This window comes from Centroberyx gerrardi, chromosome 14, assembly GCF_048128805.1.
Source record: "Centroberyx gerrardi isolate f3 chromosome 14, fCenGer3.hap1.cur.20231027, whole genome shotgun sequence".
In the NCBI taxonomy this organism is placed as follows: domain Eukaryota; kingdom Metazoa; phylum Chordata; class Actinopteri; order Beryciformes; family Berycidae; genus Centroberyx; species Centroberyx gerrardi.
The window spans coordinates 10,950,772-10,973,908 of NC_136010.1; the positions used below are offsets into that span (position 1 = coordinate 10,950,772).

General features: G+C 44.4%; 1 protein-coding gene across 1 annotated transcript in view; it reads left to right on the plus strand.

The window, feature by feature from the left end:
• Positions 1–3,384: 3,384 nt before the first annotated feature.
• The window catches only part of LOC139927688 (adenylate cyclase type 6-like), a 30,440-nt gene continuing 10,687 nt past the window's right edge, over positions 3,385–23,137 (plus strand). Inside the window, exons 1-5 of the mRNA XM_071919925.2 lie at positions 3,385–3,539; positions 5,968–6,098; positions 6,239–7,142; positions 20,776–20,925; positions 22,529–22,650. Coding sequence (XP_071776026.1) covers positions 6,240–7,142; positions 20,776–20,925; positions 22,529–22,650 — 1,175 coding nt within the window. The 5' untranslated portion in view covers positions 3,385–3,539; positions 5,968–6,098; position 6,239. The remainder of the gene's footprint in view (positions 3,540–5,967; positions 6,099–6,238; positions 7,143–20,775; positions 20,926–22,528; positions 22,651–23,137) is intronic.

The window sequence follows — 23,137 nt, forward strand, 5'->3', positions numbered from 1 at the left end:
ACCAGTTAATGATGTAATAATGTAATATCTGTTTTACATTATCGACATCAGTCTGAAGATGTTTTTACATAGGCTGTATAGCAACTTTTTTGAGGGGTACTATTGCATGTTGACAAGTTATTACATCATCAGTTGCTACAAGCCTGTCATGGAATGTTTAAAGAGTGGTTACCAATGGTTACAAGGGAAAAGCCCATGGTGGAGGAGTGACAACAAAAGGAAACACTGTAACGTAACAGATTGTAACTTCACCTCTGATCGTTGTTGGTGTTGACAATTAATTGATTCGTCTGTACAAAGTCATTAAGAGTAAGTGAAATCTTAAAGGCTACTGGATGGTATTTAAGTGTGAAAAAAACACATGGATTGTGTGGAGGTTTATTGTAAGTGTGACAGATTGATTGTAATACATGCAATTACAATTGTAAACTGGGAGCAAAACCTACATGTAGCCTAATTTATTTCTCCAGTCACATACTGTAAGGTGTCTCGTCCCATTGGAAACGATGAGAGAGAAACAACAAACAGACCGACAGATCAGAGCGATGGATGGGACACACATTTTTCATCTGTTGCTCCGGCTTGAACAATTATTTTATTCGTCAAAATGTTTAGCATGAACATTTTAGCCGAATGCAGACCACATTTACACACGGCGGCTATTTCCCCCGTGATTTCTGCTGGCAGGATGACACTGCCTACCGAGGCTGCTGAGCGCCGGAGTGAAAGATTCCCAGTGATGTCAGCCTGTCTAAATTAATTATAGTATCCCACGAAGGACCTTATTCCACCTTTACCGACACTTCTCCCTTGTTGATGTCTGAAGGTTATAATACACGACGTGCAGCTGGGGTTTACACCCCTACGTAGCGGTCAAAATCTCGCATTCCGTCACAAATTACCTCGATCAGCCCCGAAGAGAAAAAATGTAAACCAACAACTGAAAATGAACCAACCTCGTTAAGCAGAAAGACGCTTGAATTCGTCAGGGACATCCGCAATTAACAGGAACCTCGGTCAGCTCAGCCCAACTTGGGGGAAGAAGCCACAGTTTGATGGCAACAACTAGAGGCAGAGCGGCTCTCCTCGTCCAAACATTTGCCCAACAGAAGAGAAACGGCTACCCAAGGCATTATTTCTGTGAAGATTCAGTGGCATCTGCGCTAATCTCTTGTTTCTTGATTCATGACATGATCAATGGCTGTACACAAAGCCATAGGCTATGCACGGATACACGGGTGGATAGATTACCCCCTTTCTTAATAAATAATGCAGGACCTGCACTTTTCACATAGTCCCTAAGGATTTCTGTGGCTTCATGTAGGATCTCTATTTTTGAATTTGTATATATGATGACATGATGGTCGTCTGTAAGTTTGGCATCAGCCTCACGGGTTAATATTTCCTTTAATCTCTGTTCTAACTGAATTTCTTCTGCACCAGAAACTCATTTACAGAGACACCTATTTGTGTAACATTTGACTGCATAGATTTATATCGGCTGCATGAGTAATCCTTTTTTAGTTTTCTCTGTAATTTATAGAATGTGACTCAATATGTTTTCGACCCAGTTAATAAAGATTTGCTAACGAAGCAAATGTTGCCCCAAAGGATCAGCAGGATTTGTTGCTTATGCAAGAGAAAATAATGAAATGTGATAGGCCCTTTAGTATATTAGCCTACAACTCCTGTTGAAATTACACTACAGTGAAAATGAAGTATGTCCAATGATGTAAGTGTTGCACATACATGTCAAAGTACTGAGTTATGCTGCAAACAGTTTACTAACATTTCTGTTGTGCTGCAGCTGTGCGTTCTGGCAAACGGAGGTGTGTTTGATTGAGATGCTGCCTTCAGAGGAAGGAGCGGTCTAGTGTCCGCTGTCTGAAGTTGGGCAGGGAGGGTGGGATGCAGGTCTTCTCGGTTTTCACTGATCCAGCACTTTGGCCCGCTCACATCCTGCTACTGTCCATTTTCACAGGGGCTATCGACCGCTAAAGTCAGGTAATGCCAATGTCAAAAAGACAAGAGCAAGTCACTCTGGAGCTCTCGCTCAATTCAATCTGTCTCTCCATACACGCACGCACGCACGCGCGCGCGCACACACACACACACACACACACACACACACACACACACACACACACACACACACACACACAGAATTTTTTTCTAGGCTATTAGATTGCTGCAGCTGTTTTTATTCAAAGTTTTTATGCTCTCTACATTCAAATTGCCCACACCTACCAGGTGGAAGTGGTAAAAACAGGGCTGCATGGGAACGGTTTGATTACCAATGGCGCCTACTGCTGGGCAAGGAGTTTAATGACAACTGCACTTTTTATTCCCTTCCAAATGATCCAAGATACATTTATAGAGTCTACATTTTATCACAGAAAGATTTAGTGGTTAAAATTGGCTTTTGGATAAGTTCATTTGGAATAGTTCTCAGTTATCAGATAAAAGTATGAGCAAAAAGAAAATTACAGAGGCTACAACTCTCAAGTCAGTGTAATTATTGTTAGTAAACAATAGGCCTATTTATAACATACTATACTATTACTACTACTACTGCTAATACTACTACTACTAATAATAATAATAACAACATATTTTCAGCTGTGACCTGCTTGTGATCTGAGGTGAGCCGAGTCATCGGGTGTGTTGTTTTTTTAAAGGCTAAAAAGTCAACAGATTCCTCTGTGTCAACATTAGTGTTGCCTTACTGGTTTAGAGACCAAACTTAATTGTGTGATTGGCTGGTTACTGGCTGGCTTGACAGTCCTGTAGCCTGACGCTGTGTTTCTTCTGTTCTTTCTGAAAGTGACCAGACCTCATGGATGAATAGAGTATATGAAAAAATGGTCTGATTAAATCTCTCAATATGTTGTGGTTGAAGTAACCAGTTTATAGTTTCTTGGGGACTGAGGCTCCATGTTTAGGATGACAACAAAGAAACCACCACTAGATGGCGCTGTAATACTGTCTGAATGTGAATGCGTATCTGACAGCACCGGGCTGAAGTTCCATGTCATTCTCTGCCGCTTGAAATAGCGACTGCATCTTCTGTATGTAGTTCCGTTTAATGTGAATGGTATGTTGGCTGACATTTTGGGCTTACGCAGAAGTGACAACAGTCAAAGAAAACATGTCATCACTTTGCAACAACTGCACCAAAGGTAGGATTAATCACACACACACACACACACACACACACACACACACACACACACACACACACACACACACACACAGACACACACACGCACTCAGGCCACCTCTAGGGGGACTCCTGAGTTCACGAATGGGAATGCAGCTCGCCGTATGTGTGAGAGGGAGTCGAGGTCGAAGCGGTGGTAATGTAGCTCTGGCTGGGAAGAGCGAAGGTTGTCCGGTCAATTTTGCAGTTTTCCCTCGTTTCCCTCAAAGCCAAAACCTCCGGACGGGCTCGCATCTGAACCATATAGACGGCGACGTGTCAAGACATTGATACATGTAAGCTCCACTGCAGTGTTACTCCTGAACGAGGGTATCTAATGGTAAGTAGCACTCCAAGCTTTCCCGCGGCTCTGTTGGGCAACTGCTCTGTACAATGTTAATTTGTAGCAGGTCGGCTTGCAGTCAGGAGATACAGCAGTCCGACTAAATGCCAACAGCTGACTTGTACTACAGTGTTTCCACTAATGATTGCGGCGGCGTTCAGCAGCCTCAAGTATTCTGCAGGACTGTAGACTGTAGCCTTGCTCGTTATGCAGGTACAGGCAATTCATTTACACTTTTTTTTTTGGTACATGACAGTCATTGTGTTGCCATTGGTAACGAGTCAATCAGCTGTTCGACAGTTTTCCCCCATTGACATAGCGGCCCGCAGCATTTTCAGTCATTTCTTTCCCCACAAGAACCTGTTTGGAGTGGAAACATGACGTGCTCGTTTATTGAGAAAGACAGGCCCAGTATGTAAACCCCATTATCACCATACAATTGCCGAATAGCTTTCTATAGGCTGGACTGTTACATCCCTGCAACATAGAGGGATCCACTGCCAAGATTGAAGCTGTAAGTTGCCTCCTGCAACGGAATGTTTTGCTGATAAGTTAGTAAGGATGCTGATGTGTGTCGAGAGCTACTTTCTTCTGTATAGACTACAGGCCAGCAGTTTCTGTCAAGTGGCAACTACTAGACGTACAGTGTCTCCATATGTGGCATGATAAAAATGCTACAGTTGACCATTGTTAGCTGTTGACTTGCCCAGGCTACTCGGAGCGTCCTGTTATGTAATTCGGCTTCGGGTGCCCGCAACCAAACAGGCCTACACGTGTAGCTAATTGCACTGCTAAACACATCTTTTAAAATCAGGTCTATATTATCACTAATGACAGGAGAGCCTATTGGGCAGTATCACAACAAGAAGAATGATGTTATTAGACTGTAATGAAATGTAATGAAACACATCACCATCCTCTAAATGTGTAATAGCCTATACGTATGATGGCTGATTAAAATAGGCCGCAAAAGCCATGTTACATAGAAATTGTATTCGCATCCCATGCTGAATGCATGCATGTACAGTTTGTATTACATAACAGCCGCATGTCGCTGCCTGACCTGTCGTAATTGTACCAAAGGTGAGTGTAGGACTTGCTTATGCTGGCAGAGAGATTAGCACATCGGCTGATCTGTCCTCTGAAACCATGTGTTAAATGCATATGTGCATTATTCTATAGTGGGTCAGGCTATATGCTTAATTGATTGTAAAATACCATTGTTGGCTGTTGTACTAGTAGATCCCATGTAATAGTTATAGTTGGCTATTATCAGATTATTATCAGAAGGGCCTTAAATGAAGGCATTGCTATTGAGGAATAGGTTGAAGTGAAGTCACAAGGCAAGTTACTAAGTGTGTTATTGCTCTTTAATAATAATAATATCTATCCTAGACACTGTCCATGAACCATGCTGTGTAGCCTATTTGAAATGACAAACCACTTTTTCCAATCAGATGTTTTTGTTGTGGTGGTTTAGCAGCTTAAATTAAAAGCTGCTGCTGTTGATTATAAACATGGCCATGTGTGCAATACATGTGCCCGCTGTTTGTCTCAGCTCCGTCGGCCTGGCAGATTTGCTTATTAAGTTTAGAGGTTAGCAGTGTCCTTGACATGTGCTGCCAGAAGCCAGCTAGTGAGTCATCAAAGCTAATGGGGGAAGCATGGACAATTTAATCTGGACTGGAGAGCTCTTGATCTCTGATGGTGCCCACTCAGTAGGCCTTTGTTGTCAAATAGAGCACACCCAAGCCAGCCCACTCAAGATGTTATGGACAGATTGCAGTGATACAGCATAGCAGGGCTCTAGCTACCAAGGCTGGCGTTGTTACTGTTAGCCTCCTCAAAAAGCCCCCGTGGTAAGCATCCAAAATCCAGCAATCAGTGAAGAGTTTGTTGTAATGGGACTGTGTTCAACTTTATGGTCTTTGATGACAAAACTGACCAGTGGCACCCGCTGCATGAGGCAATAATTGGAGCACGTTTTGTTGTCACACTCCAGTGTTTTGCAAACAAAACAGCCAATCATTTCCATGGAAATGCTGTCAGAGGCCGGTGGGGGGAGGTGATGGAGGAGAGCAGAACAGACGAGGCATTTACTTTCACATTATTCCTCATCTCTGCTATTGATTATCAAACACTTTGTCAGGTTATTACACACAGATACACACACACACACAAACATGTGCATACACATGTGCACACTCTTTGTAACCCCATCCAGGGTCATCAACAGATCTAGGCAACTGAATGTGTTCCAAAACATGTTTATATCACTTTCTTTTTCCATAGTGATCTTTATCCTTAGGTGTTACTGCCTCTGGCTCAACAACATCATGTGTATTGTTCTTTTCCCAGGAAGACAGGTGGCCAGTAGAGGCAGTAGGTGGTGTATAGGACTGACGCTGTGACTGTTTTTACAAAGGTGGGCGGCTCAAACCCAGACACACCTCCGATGCCTCTGGCCAGTCTGAGCTCATGGTGTGTGCTCGCTGGGATAAATTAGTGGCCTGGCCAAAGAGCGCAGTGTTGCGACACATAAAAAAGCCCACACAGGTGAGAGGATGCTTTAACCTCAAGACCAATAATTCTTAAACTCTGGCATATTTTGCATGCAGGATGTTTAGATTAAAATGCTTCATTATCACCATTGTAGTATTTCTACCTATATGCTGTATTTTCTTCCCTTTTTATAGGATGTCGTGGGCCAGAGGCTTCTTTGTAGCCAGAGTGGACGAGCGAAAGACAGCGTGGGGAGAGCGCAATGGCAAGAAGAGGAAGGACAGCTCCTCGCTGTGCAACCCGCGCTACATGAGCTGCCTGCGGGACCCTGAGGACCTGGAGCCCCCTCCTGCGGCCCCCCAGCATTACCACTGCGGAGCGGGCGCCAGCGGGGGCAGCTTCGGCATGCGCTGCGGCTGGCAGGAGGACCACTACGGGAAGAGGATGGGCGGCGGCGGGGACCTGGGCCTAAAGGCCGTGGACCTGGGCTTCGAAGACGGGGAGCTGAAGGGCAGGAAAGAGGAGGATCCGGGGGAATTAGGGGAGGCCGGGACGGGGGGCTGTAAGACGATGAGCGCCGCAGACTGCTGGATGCGGGTGGTGTGGGTTTTCCAGTCCAAGAAGTTTCAGTCGTCCAAGCTGGAGCGTCTGTACCAGCGCTACTTCTTCAGGCTCAACCAGAGCTCTCTGACCATGCTGATGGGGGTGCTGGTGGTGGTGTGTGGCGTCATGCTGGCCTTCCACTGTGCCCACACTCCGCCCGACGTGGCCTACGCCTCGGTGCTCTCTGTGGCCATGGCCCTCTTCCTGGCCATGATGGTGGTGTGCAACCGCAACGGCTTCCACCAGGACTACATGTGGATCGTCAGCTACCTGGTGATCGGGGTGCTGATTGTCGTGCAAGTGTTCGGGGTGCTGAAGGTGGACCCCCGCAGTGCCTCGGAGGGGATCTGGTGGACCGTCTTCTTCATCTACATTATCTACACGCTGCTGCCGGTCAGGATGAGAGCTGCGGTGCTGAGCGGAGTTGTGCTGTCCACCATACACGTAGTCACCGCCTGGCAGCTCAACCAAGACGACAAGTTCATTAACAAACAGGTAAGAGACAGTAGAAAAGACACAGAGAATTGCAGATACTCACTCATTTCCCTGACTTTTTAGTAGGCCAGTTTGTATTTTATCAAGGGGAATACACCCTTTACTCACAGATGGGGTTTTTTTCTGTGTTATTATTCAGTCATTGCATTCACACTACTTGATCTAAATACTTTATAATCCAAAGTTCTTCTTGCTGTAAGATCTCATCTTGGAAATTTCTTCAGTTCCTGCTAAATAGAGTATAACCAGTGGTGAAAGTTTAAGGGAATATTTATTTTTATGAGAAAACAAGAGCATTTCTCCACCTCTCACTTAACTGGGCCCCCTATTATTACTTTACAATTGAGCACAATGTCTCTATGACTACATTCATGATATGAAACGCCCTACTTTTTCTCAGCATCGATATAGGACAAACATTGTACAGACTCCTCAACCACTTTCCCATGTCCAAGGTGCTGTACTAAAAGTAGATGGTACTGTAAATCTTGGCAGCTTTTCAAATGAGGTTTTTAATGAGCCTATGTTTTGTGCTGTAGGGCAGCTATTGGCAACTCTGTTGGGGTTTGTGGAAGGTCATCTGGGTTGAATGAGCCCGTTTAGCCGTATTGTGGAGGAATATCATGATAATGTAGCACAGTGCCATTCAGGCCTCAATTCCCTAAAACAAGGAGGCTATTGTAGTAAAATGAAACGGGGTGGGGTGGGATACTCGGATTGTGCAATGAATTCAACGAAAAATAAGATGATTACTTCTTCATAGTGGAGGGTGTGGAAAAAATAGATTTAGACATTTATAATGTCTTCAGTACCCAAAGAGTGAGCAATATTTCTTACTTTTGACTATTTATTCTTTTTGTATGTGCTATCAGATCCTCATGGATTATGGATGGACTCATACTGTACATATTAGTCTGTAATCATTCACATTAGCCTATGTGTTAATGAGCAGTACAATGTATTAAAATAAACTTTTTAGAAACCTGCCAAACCTCCACAATAGCAGTCAAAAATAATCTGTATCAGTTTATGCTGTCTGTAACAGTCTGGATTGTTTCAGTTAGGTTTAGGATAGAATTATATATCAGTTTGCTGATATTAGCCTTTTATTAATTATTACTTCATTCATTTTTAATAATTTGTAATTTATATATATATTTTTTATATATTATTATAATGTAATTTGTATGGGTTTCAATGGAGAGTTTTAGTGTACCATGATCTAAATACCGTTTCAGAGGCTTTTCCACCCTGACAAGAATAAGATTCTGAATACTTGCTATTTCTTTGCATCAAAATAGTCAAATTCAAAGATACTGAATATCAGCTATAGGCGACTATCTAGAAATATTACTATCAGTATCGGCCTTCAAAAACCCATATCTGTCATCCCCTAGTTTCAGTAGTGACATGTTATTGGTTTTGTTTTATCATTAAGCAACCAGATGAGTGTGGAGCCATTCTGTATGAGGCAATATTGACATAGCTCTGCTGGTCCAGTGAGCTTGTGTGTTGAGTGCCCATGCCCTAGACAGGGTGACCATAGGCACATTGGCCTAGTGCTTAGCCCCGCTGTGCCCACTCCAGCCCTGGTTGGTTGTAATGATCCTCTGATGGACTGGCAGCCTGCCTGAGGGCCTGGACCCCCACTGACGCCCCGTCCGTGGCAATACATTCCAGTTCTCTGAGCAATCAATGATGGGACATCATGGGCCTCACATCGGTCGACTGGAAGCTGGCTGCTCTCTCTGTCTTGGACTCATGCTCTCTTACTGGAGATGTAAGAAAAGACGTCTATGTTTGGGGTTGTTTACTGTTATCAAGCGTATTGTATTCCTCTGCATGTGACACTCTATCAAGAGACAAGAAGTTCAGGGTCCTTTTCTGTTTTTCACCCTCAACAAAAGAGCAGCACATTTTGTCTGTGTCATTTTAGAACAGGCATCTATCGGTCCGGCTCCTAGCTACTAGTATTTTTATGAATACAGCGGGACCCCATTCAATCTGTCACACCCTCTTTATCTCACACATAGGCTCACACACTCTGTGGCTCCTGGCGTCACATAGCCAGACTCCATAATCTGGGAAAGCTGGTCTCTTCTTCTGGGACCTCATCATCCTCCGGCCCTCTCTGTGTCCCAGCCTTGTTTTTTTTCTCCCTTAATTTGTATTTTCCCTGCGGAGATGTTCACGCAGGATCAGAGCTGAGAAGATGTGGGACTGATGACGGCGAGGACAAAAGGCGTCTTTGTCAGGGACCTCCACGGCGAAGCAGGAGGGGAGGGTTTGCGGAGGTTACGGTGGCGACAAGGGGACGACCACGGAGGGAGAGTGTGAAATAATGCCGGGCTGACGTACCCAGCTGTAAAAGGGCTGCCAGTCTGTTCTCTCTTCTGCGTTCTTTCTCTCTTTCTCCCGCTCTGCTCTCCCTCTTTCTTTCTCTCTCTCTCTCTCTCTCTCTCCCTCTGAGTCACGATTCCATTCTCACAAAAGCCCCCTCAGATAGAGTGGCCTTTTATTTCTCGGCGGGCTGAGATTGAGCTCACGCAACTCATGGTGATTGTTTCCATAGATCTCCATGTTTCTCAGCTCTGCTCTAGATCTGGAGGACAGCCCACTCAGACGACTGCAGACAGATGAAGATAAAGCTGCTCTCAGGAAGAAGGAAGAGGGGTGGGGGTGGGGGGGTGGGGTGGGGGGGGGGGGGGGTTGTTACACTGCTGTTGTTCACTTGAAGTGCCTCCATTATCCTACAGACACAGGGTTCAGAAGGACCTCATTCACACGCACAAAACTAGGGGTTTGCTTATGGAAGAAGAAGGCTTGAAAGATTTTGATAGATTCTACACGGATGAAACTTATGGCAAGACGCTCTGGATAAAATCTAGCTATTCAAACTGAATGAAAAGTGGACATTGAGAGTTGATGATAGCCAGGATTTCCCCTCATCTCCACATGATACTGTCCATGATAGGAAAGTGATGCAGTGCTACGTAAAGAATGTCCGCCTAAGCCTTTGCCTATACATGTATTTCCCCAAAACGTAAAAGCACTAATGTCAGCTGTCAGAATCCAATATAAACCTTAATACACCACAGTGAAGTCCGATTGGTCTTCTGCCATTGGTCTACTTTGGTCTAGTCACCTGAGTTATGGTTTCCCTTCATGGCGCCGCGCACTCAGACTATGGCTGGAACTCAGACACACGCACACACACACACACACACACACACACACACATACACACAGATAAATGCACACATGCACACAACACCCAAAACAGCTAATTTGGCCCTCGGCGTGCTGCCCTGAGAGAGACCACCTGTCCATCGTGTCTTTGTTACTCCACTCTCCCTCGTGGGTAGACGAGGCAACATCAAACTTTTATGTGCCTGGCACCCGGACGCCGTGCAGAGAATTTTTGCTTTGATATATGAATTTCCATAACTAAAGTAGGAACAGCTGGGCATGCATACGGCAAAGTGTCTTAAGGGGGATTATGTGACTTACCGTACCATTGTTTAGTTCTAGGAATTTGTAATGGTGCCGACATGCAATATGTTATACATGGATTAACGAGGAACTACACAGAAGTTGTCCAATTGTGTGCGTGAGGATATATTTGGATAACTTAATCCCAACTGGAGTCTTCTAAACAGGAGCTATTGACAGGCGGGTCAAGAAGAGAGTGAAGTCTGCGGTACAGCTAGTCCGTGCTTTTGTTATTGTGTGCTGAGCCGGCGCTAGAGGAAAAACCTGTTCCTTAGGCAGATTGTTGTGGGGTCAACGAATGAGGGACTAGTGGAAACATACTGATCCCTCTGCTGAACACCGGTGAAAAAGATACCAATCAATGAATTGTCACAGGCATGACAGAGGCGTGCATAATGCATTTAGGCCAGAACATTGGTCTTACATAAGAAAAACAGCTTGACAACAACCACACAATCTACCTTAACCTTTCTGCAATTATTCATGGTGTTTGCTTGGAAAGTATAACAAGTGCTGTGTCTCCTACCTACATACATGTACTGTAGGCCAGTACCTTCTGCTGTGTCAGATTCTAAAGTGATACTGAAACTAACTGTAGATGTTGATGGTTTAGTTTATATCTCCCATGTCTTGTTGCTCCCAATGATTGCTTTTTTTAATTATTTGTTGGCTGTGTCATTGCTCACAGTGGCTTATATCCAGAGAATCCAGCCCAGTTTGTGCACGCAAACACACACACACACACACACACACACACACACAAACACACTTACGGGTGCATGCACACACACACATACATACATATACACACACACGGGCCAGGAGAAGTGGAGTGTGTGATCTGTGTCTGTCTCCCTGAGCTGCATGGATCAGTCCAGCTCACTTGGCTGCTATCAAATGGTGAGAACCCATCATCAGATGCCGTGGGTGCCAAACAATACACCGGCTCAAATAATAGATCGGCCTGAGCGCCCCCCTACTCCCAACCCCACCCCCTCTCAGAGAGGGAAAGAGCTTGTGACTCATCCACTTATTGTATTACAACCCGGGGCAGTGATACAACCCTGGATAACTTACACCATCATGGGTGGGAGCAATTAGGATTAGTGATAAGAGAAATATTGCTCTTAAAATACTGCCGCTGATAAGGGCAATAATAGCTCGGCTAATAATAGTTTGTGTGAGTCGAGGATGAGGAAGCGGAGGCTTCTAATAACAGATAGCTCATGGTTTACTAACAACTTGGCTCTCCACAAGAGTAAATACAGGGATTTAAGGCTGAACAGCCATGGCTGACGGCCAAGAGTTATATATTAGGAATCCATTAGCGGTGTTAAATGTTGATCTGTGTGGCACGCAAGCCCTAAGGCTTTTAAGGGCAGTTTTTGCTCTAGATCCCGTTGAGCCTAGTGCAGCCTGTGCCCGCTGCTGGCAGAAAGGGTTAATGGCTGCCTGTCAAAGTTCACCATCACCCCGGCTAACTGTCTTGTTAGCCCACTTGTCAGCGATGTCTAAAACAGCAACAACACATGTACAGGGCAGCGCCAGAATGCACTGCTGGAGCAAGGCTGTAATTAACACACAAGTACACAATATTAGGAACTCCATCCTACTCTTGAGTTGCGCCCCACTCTGCACAACCCATGTCTGGATTGTGAAGAAGACTAAAAACCCTCTTTGACCTGTCTCCTCACCTTCATCTACATCTCCCCCTACATGACTGAAGTGGATTTAATCAGTGAAGTCAATAAGGGATCACAGCTTTCACCTGCTTTCACCTGCTCAGCCTATTTCATGGAAAGAGCAGGTTGCCCTAATGCTTTGTCCACTCAGTGTAGATTGTTTTTTGGGGTTAGAGTAGAAAACCTCATTCTGATATATAATTTAGTAGAATATTGGCAGCAGCAGTGAACATTTTATCATGAAGTGTTTTATCCATTTGGAGAGGGCGCCATTTTAATAGTCTCCCTGTGCCGGTCACACTGACCTCAGGTTCACCACTGCAGGTCGGAGGTTTACACAAATGGTTGACTTCCTTACACAGTGTGCCTTTGGCTGTTTGGAGCACTGGCGTAGGAAGGCAAATCATTATTCAGACGGTAAGATATCATAGATAAGATTACGGCAGCTCTTCTTGGTGGCTGTTTAGTTCTGTCTCATTTAACAGGTCATTGTCATGGTAAAGCGCAGAGTATCGCTGTGGATGATGTCAGATACAATAACAAGACCCTGGTCTCATGATGTAATTTCACACACTCTGGGTTAATCCAAATCAGTTACCCTCTGTCTGCCTTCCAACAAAATTCTTCCACCCGGGTGTTCAGAAAGCTCAAAAGGACTATTGTCTCATTTCTGGATTTGTTGTGCTCCGTCTCCATACACATTTCTGTGTACTTAATTGACAATTTATTGAAAAGGAAACACATTTCCTTGCCTTTTAAGGTTGCGGGACAGATCAAAATCAGATGACTGGCTGCTATGCATGTGTGCTGCTTTCCCTATTTTGGATGACATCAAGGGGCTCATGATTTGTCATGAGCCCCTTGATGTTATAAAGAAGGGATGTAGTTACACAACCTTCTTCAGGCTATAAAACATTAAGCAAAATTCTGTGGAAACAAACATAGGCAAGCACTTTCATGTCAAACTGTAGATTTTCTTTGTCATCCAATATTTCTGAATCACATTTCCGTCAGTCTTTGTTTTGGTACGCATAGCTTTCAAGGGCCAAACGGAGATGAACAGGACACCGCAAATACCGGGACGGGACAGAACACTTTTAACACATAGCACTTCTGGTTGTAGTTGTCTCACCATACGTTGAAACTCAACACCCTGGCTTTCATCTTCGTGACGCGCCGCTGATGTATCAAGCTTCACAAACATGTGTCACACGTGATGCTACCTTAAGTTGGCTCAGGAGGCGGATCTGTTTCATGCATGAGTTCAGTATCAGCCCATCCTTGACTGAACAACTGATGGAAGACCAAAGCTAAACTTTTGTTGAAGCAGTTACCAAACTGCTCTCATGCTTCTTCTGTTTAAACTATAACCTGTTGCTCTTGTCCCAGTATTGATCTGTATGCTTTGCAGTAAAGGTCAATACTGTGTATAGTTTAGGAGATAGAACAGGAAAGGACAGTGAGCAGAGGTGCTTTGTAGTGAGTGTTAGCCGATGCTTATGTAACTGGACTGTGAAACTAGACTCTTGTGTTTTTATAAGAGCCCCAGCCTCTGGCCCACTCACTATCTCATTTGATCTAGTTTCTATCCCCCGTCTCCTTATTCTGCTACTCCGGTTTGAAAGTAATTGTGGCTCAAATGCTTGCTATAGTGCTAAACGTCTACAGCATCTAGATTTCAGTTAAGTTACACAAGTTGCTGAGACACAGAGGATGTGCTACCATTTTGCCGTCTTGAGATTTTTAAATAATAATCACAGTGCATTGATTTCTGTCAATGTGGATAGATGGCCTTGTGTTCATATAATACATTGTGCTTAAAAGGAGATGGACGCAATAGCAACTGAAATGGTCATTCCTGGATGTTTAGCTCATAGACGCTGCACAGTTGAAGGTCCGGACTCCCTCACACAGTTCAAACCAGCAAGAGGAGCCAACAGAGAACCGAATGGGGTTGGTTGGGCTAATTAACCAAATCTTGTGCTCTTGCAGCCGTGCTGTAATTGCAGCTGTGCCTTCCCCAGCTCAGAGGGTGTGAGTGGGCAGGAAGTGGAAGGGTTAGTGAGGACACAGCTGGGAGGAGAGTGTTGTGTCCAGCATCGCCCGGTCCCTCCCTCCCTCCCTCCCTCCCTCCCTCCCTCCGTCCAGCCAGACACAGACCGCTGGACCGCTGACAGATGGCCATTGGTGTGCTCACACCTTTACATACATGTACAACTCTGTATGTGATGCTCATTTAATATAGTGGCCCCATTATTATTTTTATTATGACATTAAGTAGGACATTATACTCACTGCAGAATAATTCACATGGATAAATGGGGTGGCAGCTGCACCTGCTGATGCTGCTAATAATATATAACTAATAATATTCTACTACTACTTTTTCTGTACTAGTAATACTATACTACTGCTACTACTACACTAACAATACTATACAACTACTACTAACAATGATAAAGAGAATTATAACATTGTAACAACATAAGATATTAAATAGAAAAGTTACATAACCACTGAAACCACATTGAAAGTAAATAAAAACAGCATAAATAGAACAAAATTAAAAGATTGGAAGCAATATAAAGTAAAACAGAAAGGACATTGGTTAAAGCAGCAGAAATGGGCAATCGTTTTCAGTCTAGACTCAAGATAGACCAAAAGGGACTTCTTTGAAAATCTGAGGTTGCACACTTCTTTTTTTAAGAATATTTTTGGGGCATTTTTGCCTTTATTTGACAGTTGACAGAGACAGAAAATATTGGGAGAGAGAGGGGGATGACACATGACAAAGGTCCTAGGCCAGACTCGCCCCACACACTTGCTTAAAGAGGAGTTAAAGGTCCTCTTTGTAGCCATGGGAAAGTCTTCACCACACCTTTAAAGTAAAATAACTTTTGAAACTAATAAGATTACGAAGCTAAAATGTGGGTTTATGTCTCTTTGTTTTGGTTGAAAGCCTCGTTATATGCCTCTCTCCAATGGCACAGATAGATCAGTGCAATTATAGAAAATATCTTTTATCTGTGTTCAGTTTTGCCAAAAGTTTTTTTCCCCCTATGTTCACTTATAGGCCCAATCCAGTTTTTTTCTCAGTAGGTCCCCTGCTGTTGTCAGATCTTGTTCGTCACTGTCTTGTGGCTCTAGGTTTAGCTGATTCATCCCTCATTCTTCTTTTCAAAATTTATCAGAACATCATAAGCAGGGTCAGCGGGTGAAAGGTGTCACAGTTTGTTTTAGACAGTGTCAGGAGAAGTGGTAGATTCATGGGGAGCCAACCCTACATGTACTCAATGAGGAGCATTGCTAATGCTCCTTAGCTATTAAGGGAAAAGGAGGCCTCGCATATCTGCCCTTTGGAGCCCTGTTGAACATTTGCCAGTCAGGAATAACGTGAGGGTTGGGATATTGAAAGAGAAGGATAAATGAGCATTATAATCCTTTGATTTGTGGAAAAAATGGTAGGTCAAATTAGCAGAATGGAGTGGATAGTTTTAGGAGGTGGTTATTGTTTGCTTTACTCAGTAATTCCTGGATAGCTGGGAGATTTTCCTCATGTTTGGAAAACATTCATGTGCAAGTATTAATTTAGGATCTGTTTTTCTGACAGATGTGCGGCCGGGGTCCAACTCTATTGAGCCTAGTGGAATTTGCTTGAGCGTTTCACAAAGATTACTCCGTGGCCTCACAGGTCGCCTGAGACCAATTTTGGTTTGGCCCAAGCCATGACGAAAACAGAGCTCCGGTTCCAGATGGCAATGACCCAAGTTGGCAAAGACAGCCCCCCCCCCCAACCCCTCTGCTACATTTACATCTTTATAAGGAATGGCTTCTTTCTTATGTCAATAAGTACAAATTTTTAGCAACCACGATTATATCAAAACTAGTGCAACAAAATCTCAAAGTATTGTCTATTTTTACCGTTCTTGTACCACAAGAAATGCCTCTTGCCTCTCTCTGATCAGCGATGTGCGACTAGGCTCTGACGTTCATCTCTGGAAGACATTTGAAAAGCTCCAGATGCCTGTCAAAGGTCAGCTCTTGGAGAGTAGCCCCCATGTCAACAGCAGAGTCCCCAGAGCCTTTGTGTTGGCGTAGGGGAGATAGCTCTCTGGCCTTTCAACTTTCAACTTCTGCTACAGTGAGACTGGGGGCTGCTGGGATAGCTGCGGCATACGTTGACGTTATCTTTCACTGAGCTCACTGAGCTCCCGGTCAAATCCAAACATTGATTACCTGGTCAGTGTCTTTGTTTGATAAGTGATAGCCTGCAATATTTCAATACCTGTGGCTATCAGTGCTTAGTTGAACTCTTCTCACTGTATTGTGATAGGAGTTAATATTAGTCATAAATTATTCAAGACTGCACTCATTGAAACTTCAGAAATGAGACTCGGACTGACCCGTTAAAAGGTCACGTCTCCATCAGGTTACATGTTATGAAAGCATCCCTTACTGATCATAGGACATAATCTATGGCACAGGGTTTCTATCTGAATGAATGGATAATGATCTTGCCGCGAGAGCCTGATCTGTGCATGTGAACATTCCTGCGTGCCTGTGCGTGAGGGAATTGACCAGGGAGATATTATTAAAGGCAGGACGGATTTGCTGTGTGTTTGCCAAGCAAAAAGCCTTTCCATCCCCTTCCCTCTTTCTTTCTTTATCACACTATCCCTCTGCCTTACTCAGTAAAACACCTTGCTGAGAGCCGCGCCTTATAAGCCAATGTTTAGACTCCTTTCAACTTGACCGCCAAAGAGGTTCCTGCTTAAGTAAATGTTGAGTGAGGCTCGCCTTTGAGAGCCCAACGGCCCGAGGAGGAAGAACAGTCAGGAGACATCAGCGGGAGCTAAGTCCAGCTTATTAGTTATGAAGACAGAGTGGCATTATGCACATGGAGAGTAGGCTCTCCTGCTCTCTTTGCACCCCATCCCTCTATCTGCGGAGAGAGGAACATCAGAGTGGCCGGGGGTCTGTGCTGGATTAGCAGGCCGGGGTGATGAGAGAGCAGCAACAGACACAACAGGCTCCAGGATCAAAGAGCTGCCAGTCCAAATGGAGTCACACACACATAGCTCACACACAAGGTTTATTCAAAAGCCGCTCTGAATGCTTCTGTCTCTAATCTCCAGACCGTGTGGTGACTAAGCATATAACTTGGCATTAACACAAGCTTTGTTCATCATTTTCCCCACACTTTCGTATTACTTTCTTATTCCAAGCTGTTGGGCTGTCTCATTGAGCTATCATTCAAGATACAGTCATTCAGTTGTCGTTCGGCTCTAATAACACTGAACCCGAAGACGGCTTGTCTGCTGATATTTTGGGGGTTTTGTAATGTTTCAATAGATACTGCACTTGCATTTGCATGGCATTTGCAAATGAATGGGCATCCAAGCTGTGATTGCGTTATCCTGTGTTTTTTCATTCAACACAAATACACCAAACCCCAAATGTGGGACCTCCTAAACTGTGTGTAAGTATACACAATGCTTGTTGCCAAACCATCCAAATCAATTTGATATGAATGTCTTAACTTGGAGTGAAATCTGAAATACCAAAGTGTGCTCTCAGGGGAAGTTGAATTGGCTGAATGTAAATTGAGTGCATTGCTGAGAAGCATGGTGCTGGGAACTGCAGGTGGCCCTGTATCTCAGACAGGCCACTTAACTAAGTTATCTGCCTCACTCGACTCTGTTCAGCGCCATCTGTTAGGGATTAATGCGATCAAGTTATATCAGAGCCCTTCAAGACTGGAGTGTCAGGCCTCCACCGGTGGTCTGTGGCATTACGCAGCAGGGCTTATCAGGAAGCCTGGGCTCGTCAATGATTTATGAACGCAATAGCTTCATCACTAATTGAGCGATGGTGCGGCACAAATTTATTGTTGCAGTTAGGTAACAATTACTCGGCCAATCTGAGTGCATGTAAAGAACACGAGTGGATGTTCTTTGTAGATCCTTACACCTGATCTTCAATGACCCGATGATGAGGTGTCTGACACCTCCTGACAGCTTTGATCTGAGGGCTTGAAAGTTGACTGACAGATGGGCATCAGCCATTCTCTGTCATCCCGCATCAAGGAGTAAAGGGAAAGAGTGCTCCTTGTTCCTTCCTGAAAACCTGGTTCAGGCAACCTGGCTGCATATATATTTCTCAGAAATAAAAGATGAGAATACATTTTGGATGTTCTGTTGTTAGTTCCTGAATAATGTTGTTGCTCCCTGCCTGCATCAGCTACATCAGGGACTGGTATTTATTCAATACATCAAAGGCGTATTTACTGCTGCACCTGCAACACATCAGTGTGTTTATTTTTGTTTACTCCTATACTCCTCATCTAGTTTGGTCATTTGTTCTCAGGTAGAATAGGAAGTTACCACCCAGGCCAACACCACGCCTCGCCTCGCCTATCTCCTCAGATAAACAGAGCGGAGTTGGCCTGCCACTGTCCTGTGGTAATAGGTGTTGTGTTTCAAGCACAGGTTGTTAGATTGTCTCTGTGTTGTTGTGACAACAAAGGGCCAGTCCGTGTGTATACAGTGTAAACCTCATCTTAGCTCCGTGGTAGAAAGCCAATACAACCTGCCATCACCCTACAAATTAGGCTCGAGGCTTTGTTTTTGTCTACTTTCTTTTTGGAGGTTTTTAATCAACAGCCTGCATTCCTCTCTGCCATCCATGTGTAGACTCTGTCCTCCCCCTCAGTAGCTAATGTTCCTCTTCATTTCATTCCTATTGCTTGTGTTCAAATTGAAATGACATGGACACTTGCATGAGAAAACATGCAGTGTGTGCTTGTGTGTGTGTGTGTATATATGCACATATATATGACGATCTCTCTCATTCTCTCTTGTCTCCATTTAGTATCTGTCTCTCTTTCACTCTCTCTCACTCACATACGCACACACACACACACACACACACACTGGTTTGGCAGCATACCAGCCATGGCTCATAAACACTGGTACTGATGTTGAGATTTTTCTAGTCCTCCAGCTCAGTAAAAATGTTGTTATCAAGACTGTCTGAAATTTAGCATTCATCTGTATATTGTGCTTGCATGTCTTTTTCTCATTATCGATGATATCATCTTCAGAGGAAGCACTCTGTGCTCCGGTCAGGGGTCAAGTGATTTTCCCAGGCTGGAGTGTGTTTCTGAGCATGGAGAGAATGTGCGTTTGCATGCGTGTGTGTTGGTATGTGTGTGTGTGTGTGTGTGTGTGTGTGTGTGTGTGTGTATGTGTGCGTGTGTGTGTGTTTGTTTCAGAGCGGAGGGGAAGTCCAGAGCTCAAGGCTCCATTTCTGATGTTCATTCTTGGCTGTGGACTAGTGAGAAGAGAAATCACTAACAGACTGGCCTACCACACACATACAAGCACACGCACGTGCACACATACATGCACACATGCACACACATACACACAAGCACGCACGCACACACACACACAGCAGTAGCAGTACAGAGGAATGCTTCTGAGGTCAATGGCTCCACTAAGCTAACTGTAGACTATATCTAAACTTCATTTACCCAAGCCACAGATAATGCTGTTATATGTTGTTCTGTATTCTGAGAGGCTCATTGTTCAGCCAGCATACCTCACTGCATTGGGTACACACAAGAACTAACCTGGGCACAAGAAGCAACCATGTGCTATGGAGGGCTAAGAGTCTGCAGGTCTGCAGAAATCAGCTGCTACAGCAGATGATTTCATTGACAAGTTCCTCCTCTCTGGTTGAAGGTGTGCTAATCAGTGAAATCCCTGAACTAACCTACTCTCTCCCTCTGTTTGTCACTATAATCTAAAGCTGTCCATTCAAATACATTGCCAGATGCATTAAAGTAACCACATGACATAAATACACCAAATCACTCCATGCTGCCACAGTAAAACCAAGCTGTTTTGCAAAGGCTGTATTATTGTTGTTGGTTTCAAACTCTCCATAAAGTAATCTTCTCAGTAAAACTGGCTGGTTTTCCCTTTTGAATGGGTTTCATGGACAGTATAAAGAAGACAATAGAAACTTTCATTTCAAGTTAAAAAAAAAAACATCAGAAAACCAACTTAACTAGAATCACGCAGTCTTCACGTGTCGATAGTGACACATTACACTGAACCCTCTGGGCTTCTTATCTGCTGTATAGAGTGTGACATGAGAAGAATGTCCCCTTCCAGAGCAACCACGAGGCCGCGCTCATCATCTCTAACCAGATCACGTCTAATGGCTCCTCAGATGTTTGAGGAATGTTTCTGCTTGCAGTAAATCCTATGACATAAAGTGATATCAATTTTGTTTATTGACCTCACCCAGGTCATGCAAGGTTCACTGTATTGTTATATTATGAAATGTGCATACTTGGTAGGTTTCTTACGTTTTTCCTGTCCTCCTCTCTCCCTTATTTTTGTGTGTATGTGTGTGTGTGCACGTGTGTGTGTGTGTGTGTGTGTGTTCAGATCAGTGCCAACGTGCTGATCTTCCTGTGCACTAACATGGTTGGGATCTGTACACACTACCCTGCTGAGGTCTCCCAGAGACAAGCCTTCCAGGAGACCAGAGGATACATCCAGGCCAGACTGCACCTGCAGAGAGAGAACCAGCAGCAGGTACACACACAAACAAATTCTCTCACTCACTCTCACACACACACACACACCCACACACACACACACACACACACGCACACTCGCGCATCGCAAGCAAATAAGCAAAAGAGGCAGCCTTGCCCATATCCTGTAGGGAAAATAAACCAGACCTCATACAGAGAGAGAGAGAGAGGTGAGTGAGAGAGAGAGAGGGTGAGAGAGAGAGACAGGTGAGTGAGCGAGAGAGAGAGAGAGAGAGCGGTGAGTGAGCTATGCCTCCACCCCTCGCGAACAGATGAGATGTCAGATGAGCCGATCAGCGCGATCAGACAGCAGTAAAACGTAACAACATAGAAAGGAATCCTTCCAAAAAACTAAAAGGTGGGGCAGAGAAATTGAGGGACAAGAAATAACGGCCCGTGAAGCTCAGGCATCAAAATGCGCAAAAACGACTGACCTTTTCAGTAGTGCAAGCACCAGCAGCATTTCCACTGCCGGTGGAACGGCATCAAGAGGCTCAGTGCCTCTCTCTACATGCCCACCCCTTTACTCCACATTTTAATTGTTTATAGTTTGTTATTAGACAACGTTATAGTTTATTAGAATTTATTGTTACCTGGTGTTGGTTAATTTAAATATTTATTGTTGAAAGTTACCAAATTAAAATGCTAAAAATGCCAATGGCAATCCCTGACTGATTTCATCGGTATAGATTATTTTCAAATATAGCCCTTTATCATGATGCACTAAATGCTCAATGTTGTGGTATCCTCACAGTGGTGGTCTGCTGGCGACAAACCGTATGTAGTACTAATTTATATATACTGTATAAGTAGTGACACTAAGTCTTGCTGTATTCATGTATGCGTCAATGGGGTAGGGATGGTGGAATATTCGCAGGCTGGATGTGGGCCGGTCTGGGTCAAAAAGTCCAGGGCCATTTTCTTGTCCCAGTCCGTCCCTGATCAGACGCCAGCAAAAAAAAAGCAAAATATCTATATAGATATTTAGACACTTGGGAGACGATTTATCCATTCCTGACCAGAAGTATTTTGGGAAACAACCATGCGTTTTGCAAGGTTTAAGGTGGAGTTTAGTATTGGTCACGGTGGGGAAAAAAGATCAACCAGCATGCTAGTTGGTAGATCTCTGGAACCGAGAGAGGAAATCCCTTTCATAATGTAAAAATTATGGTCGGGTGGGGGTCCCGGAAAATCTCCCTTATTTTAAAGCCCAATGTTGACAGGTATGAAATAAACACATACACAAATGCAAAAGAGCAACAATGGAGCATCTCATTTTTCTAGTCTAATTTGTTTGTCTCAGTTTTCGAGGTCAACAATATGTTCTGGAGTATATCACGTATCTCCACTCCTCTCTATTTGAATAACACGTTCCCACGCAGATGCCAAGCAAGGCAGTGAGTCATTTAGCATTCTAGCGGTGCAAACTGATGAAAGTGAATGGGCTGAACTGAGTGCCCCCTCCTCTCTCTCTCTGTCTCTCTTTCTCTTTCTCTCTCTATCTCTTTCACTGTCTCTCTTTCTTTCTCTCTCTCTCTCTCTTTCTCACCCTCTCTATCTTTCTCCCTCTCTCCCTCCCTCCCTCTCTCTCTCTCTCTCAGGAGCGCCTACTGCTGTCGGTGCTGCCAAGGCACGTTGCCATGGAGATGAAGGCTGATATCAATGCCAAGAAGGAAGATATGATGTTCCACAAGATCTACATCCAGAAACACGACAATGTTAGGTAAACACTGATGAACACATGCATATACTTACACACACACACACACACACACACACACACACACACTCAACAAGTGGCTGTTGGCCAAAGTGACGTGGGACAGCTTATCCACTACGCTAGCACCACTAGCCTTGGCCCCACTACGCTGGCTGATGTGTCAGTTAAAAAGTTACTCCCACAGCTAGACAGTATGTATTATGCATGTTGTTTTCTATTGACACTGACTGCGCCGACTGCAGTAATGACACTGACTCAGGCGCACCGCTGTGCTTTCAGTAGCAAACGATAGGAGGCAGGCCGCACTTCACTGGCCCCCTATCTCAGCTCTCACCATTGGATTTCACCTCCTGACTGGGAATGGCTCAGTACTAACAGCTGATTGAATCTCCCCATCCATTAGCCCACCGTTGTTGGTCAGTTTGGGACAAGGGGCGGGGGGAGGGATGGGGGGGGCACAAAGAGCTGAGGTTGCAGCAGAGATCCCAAC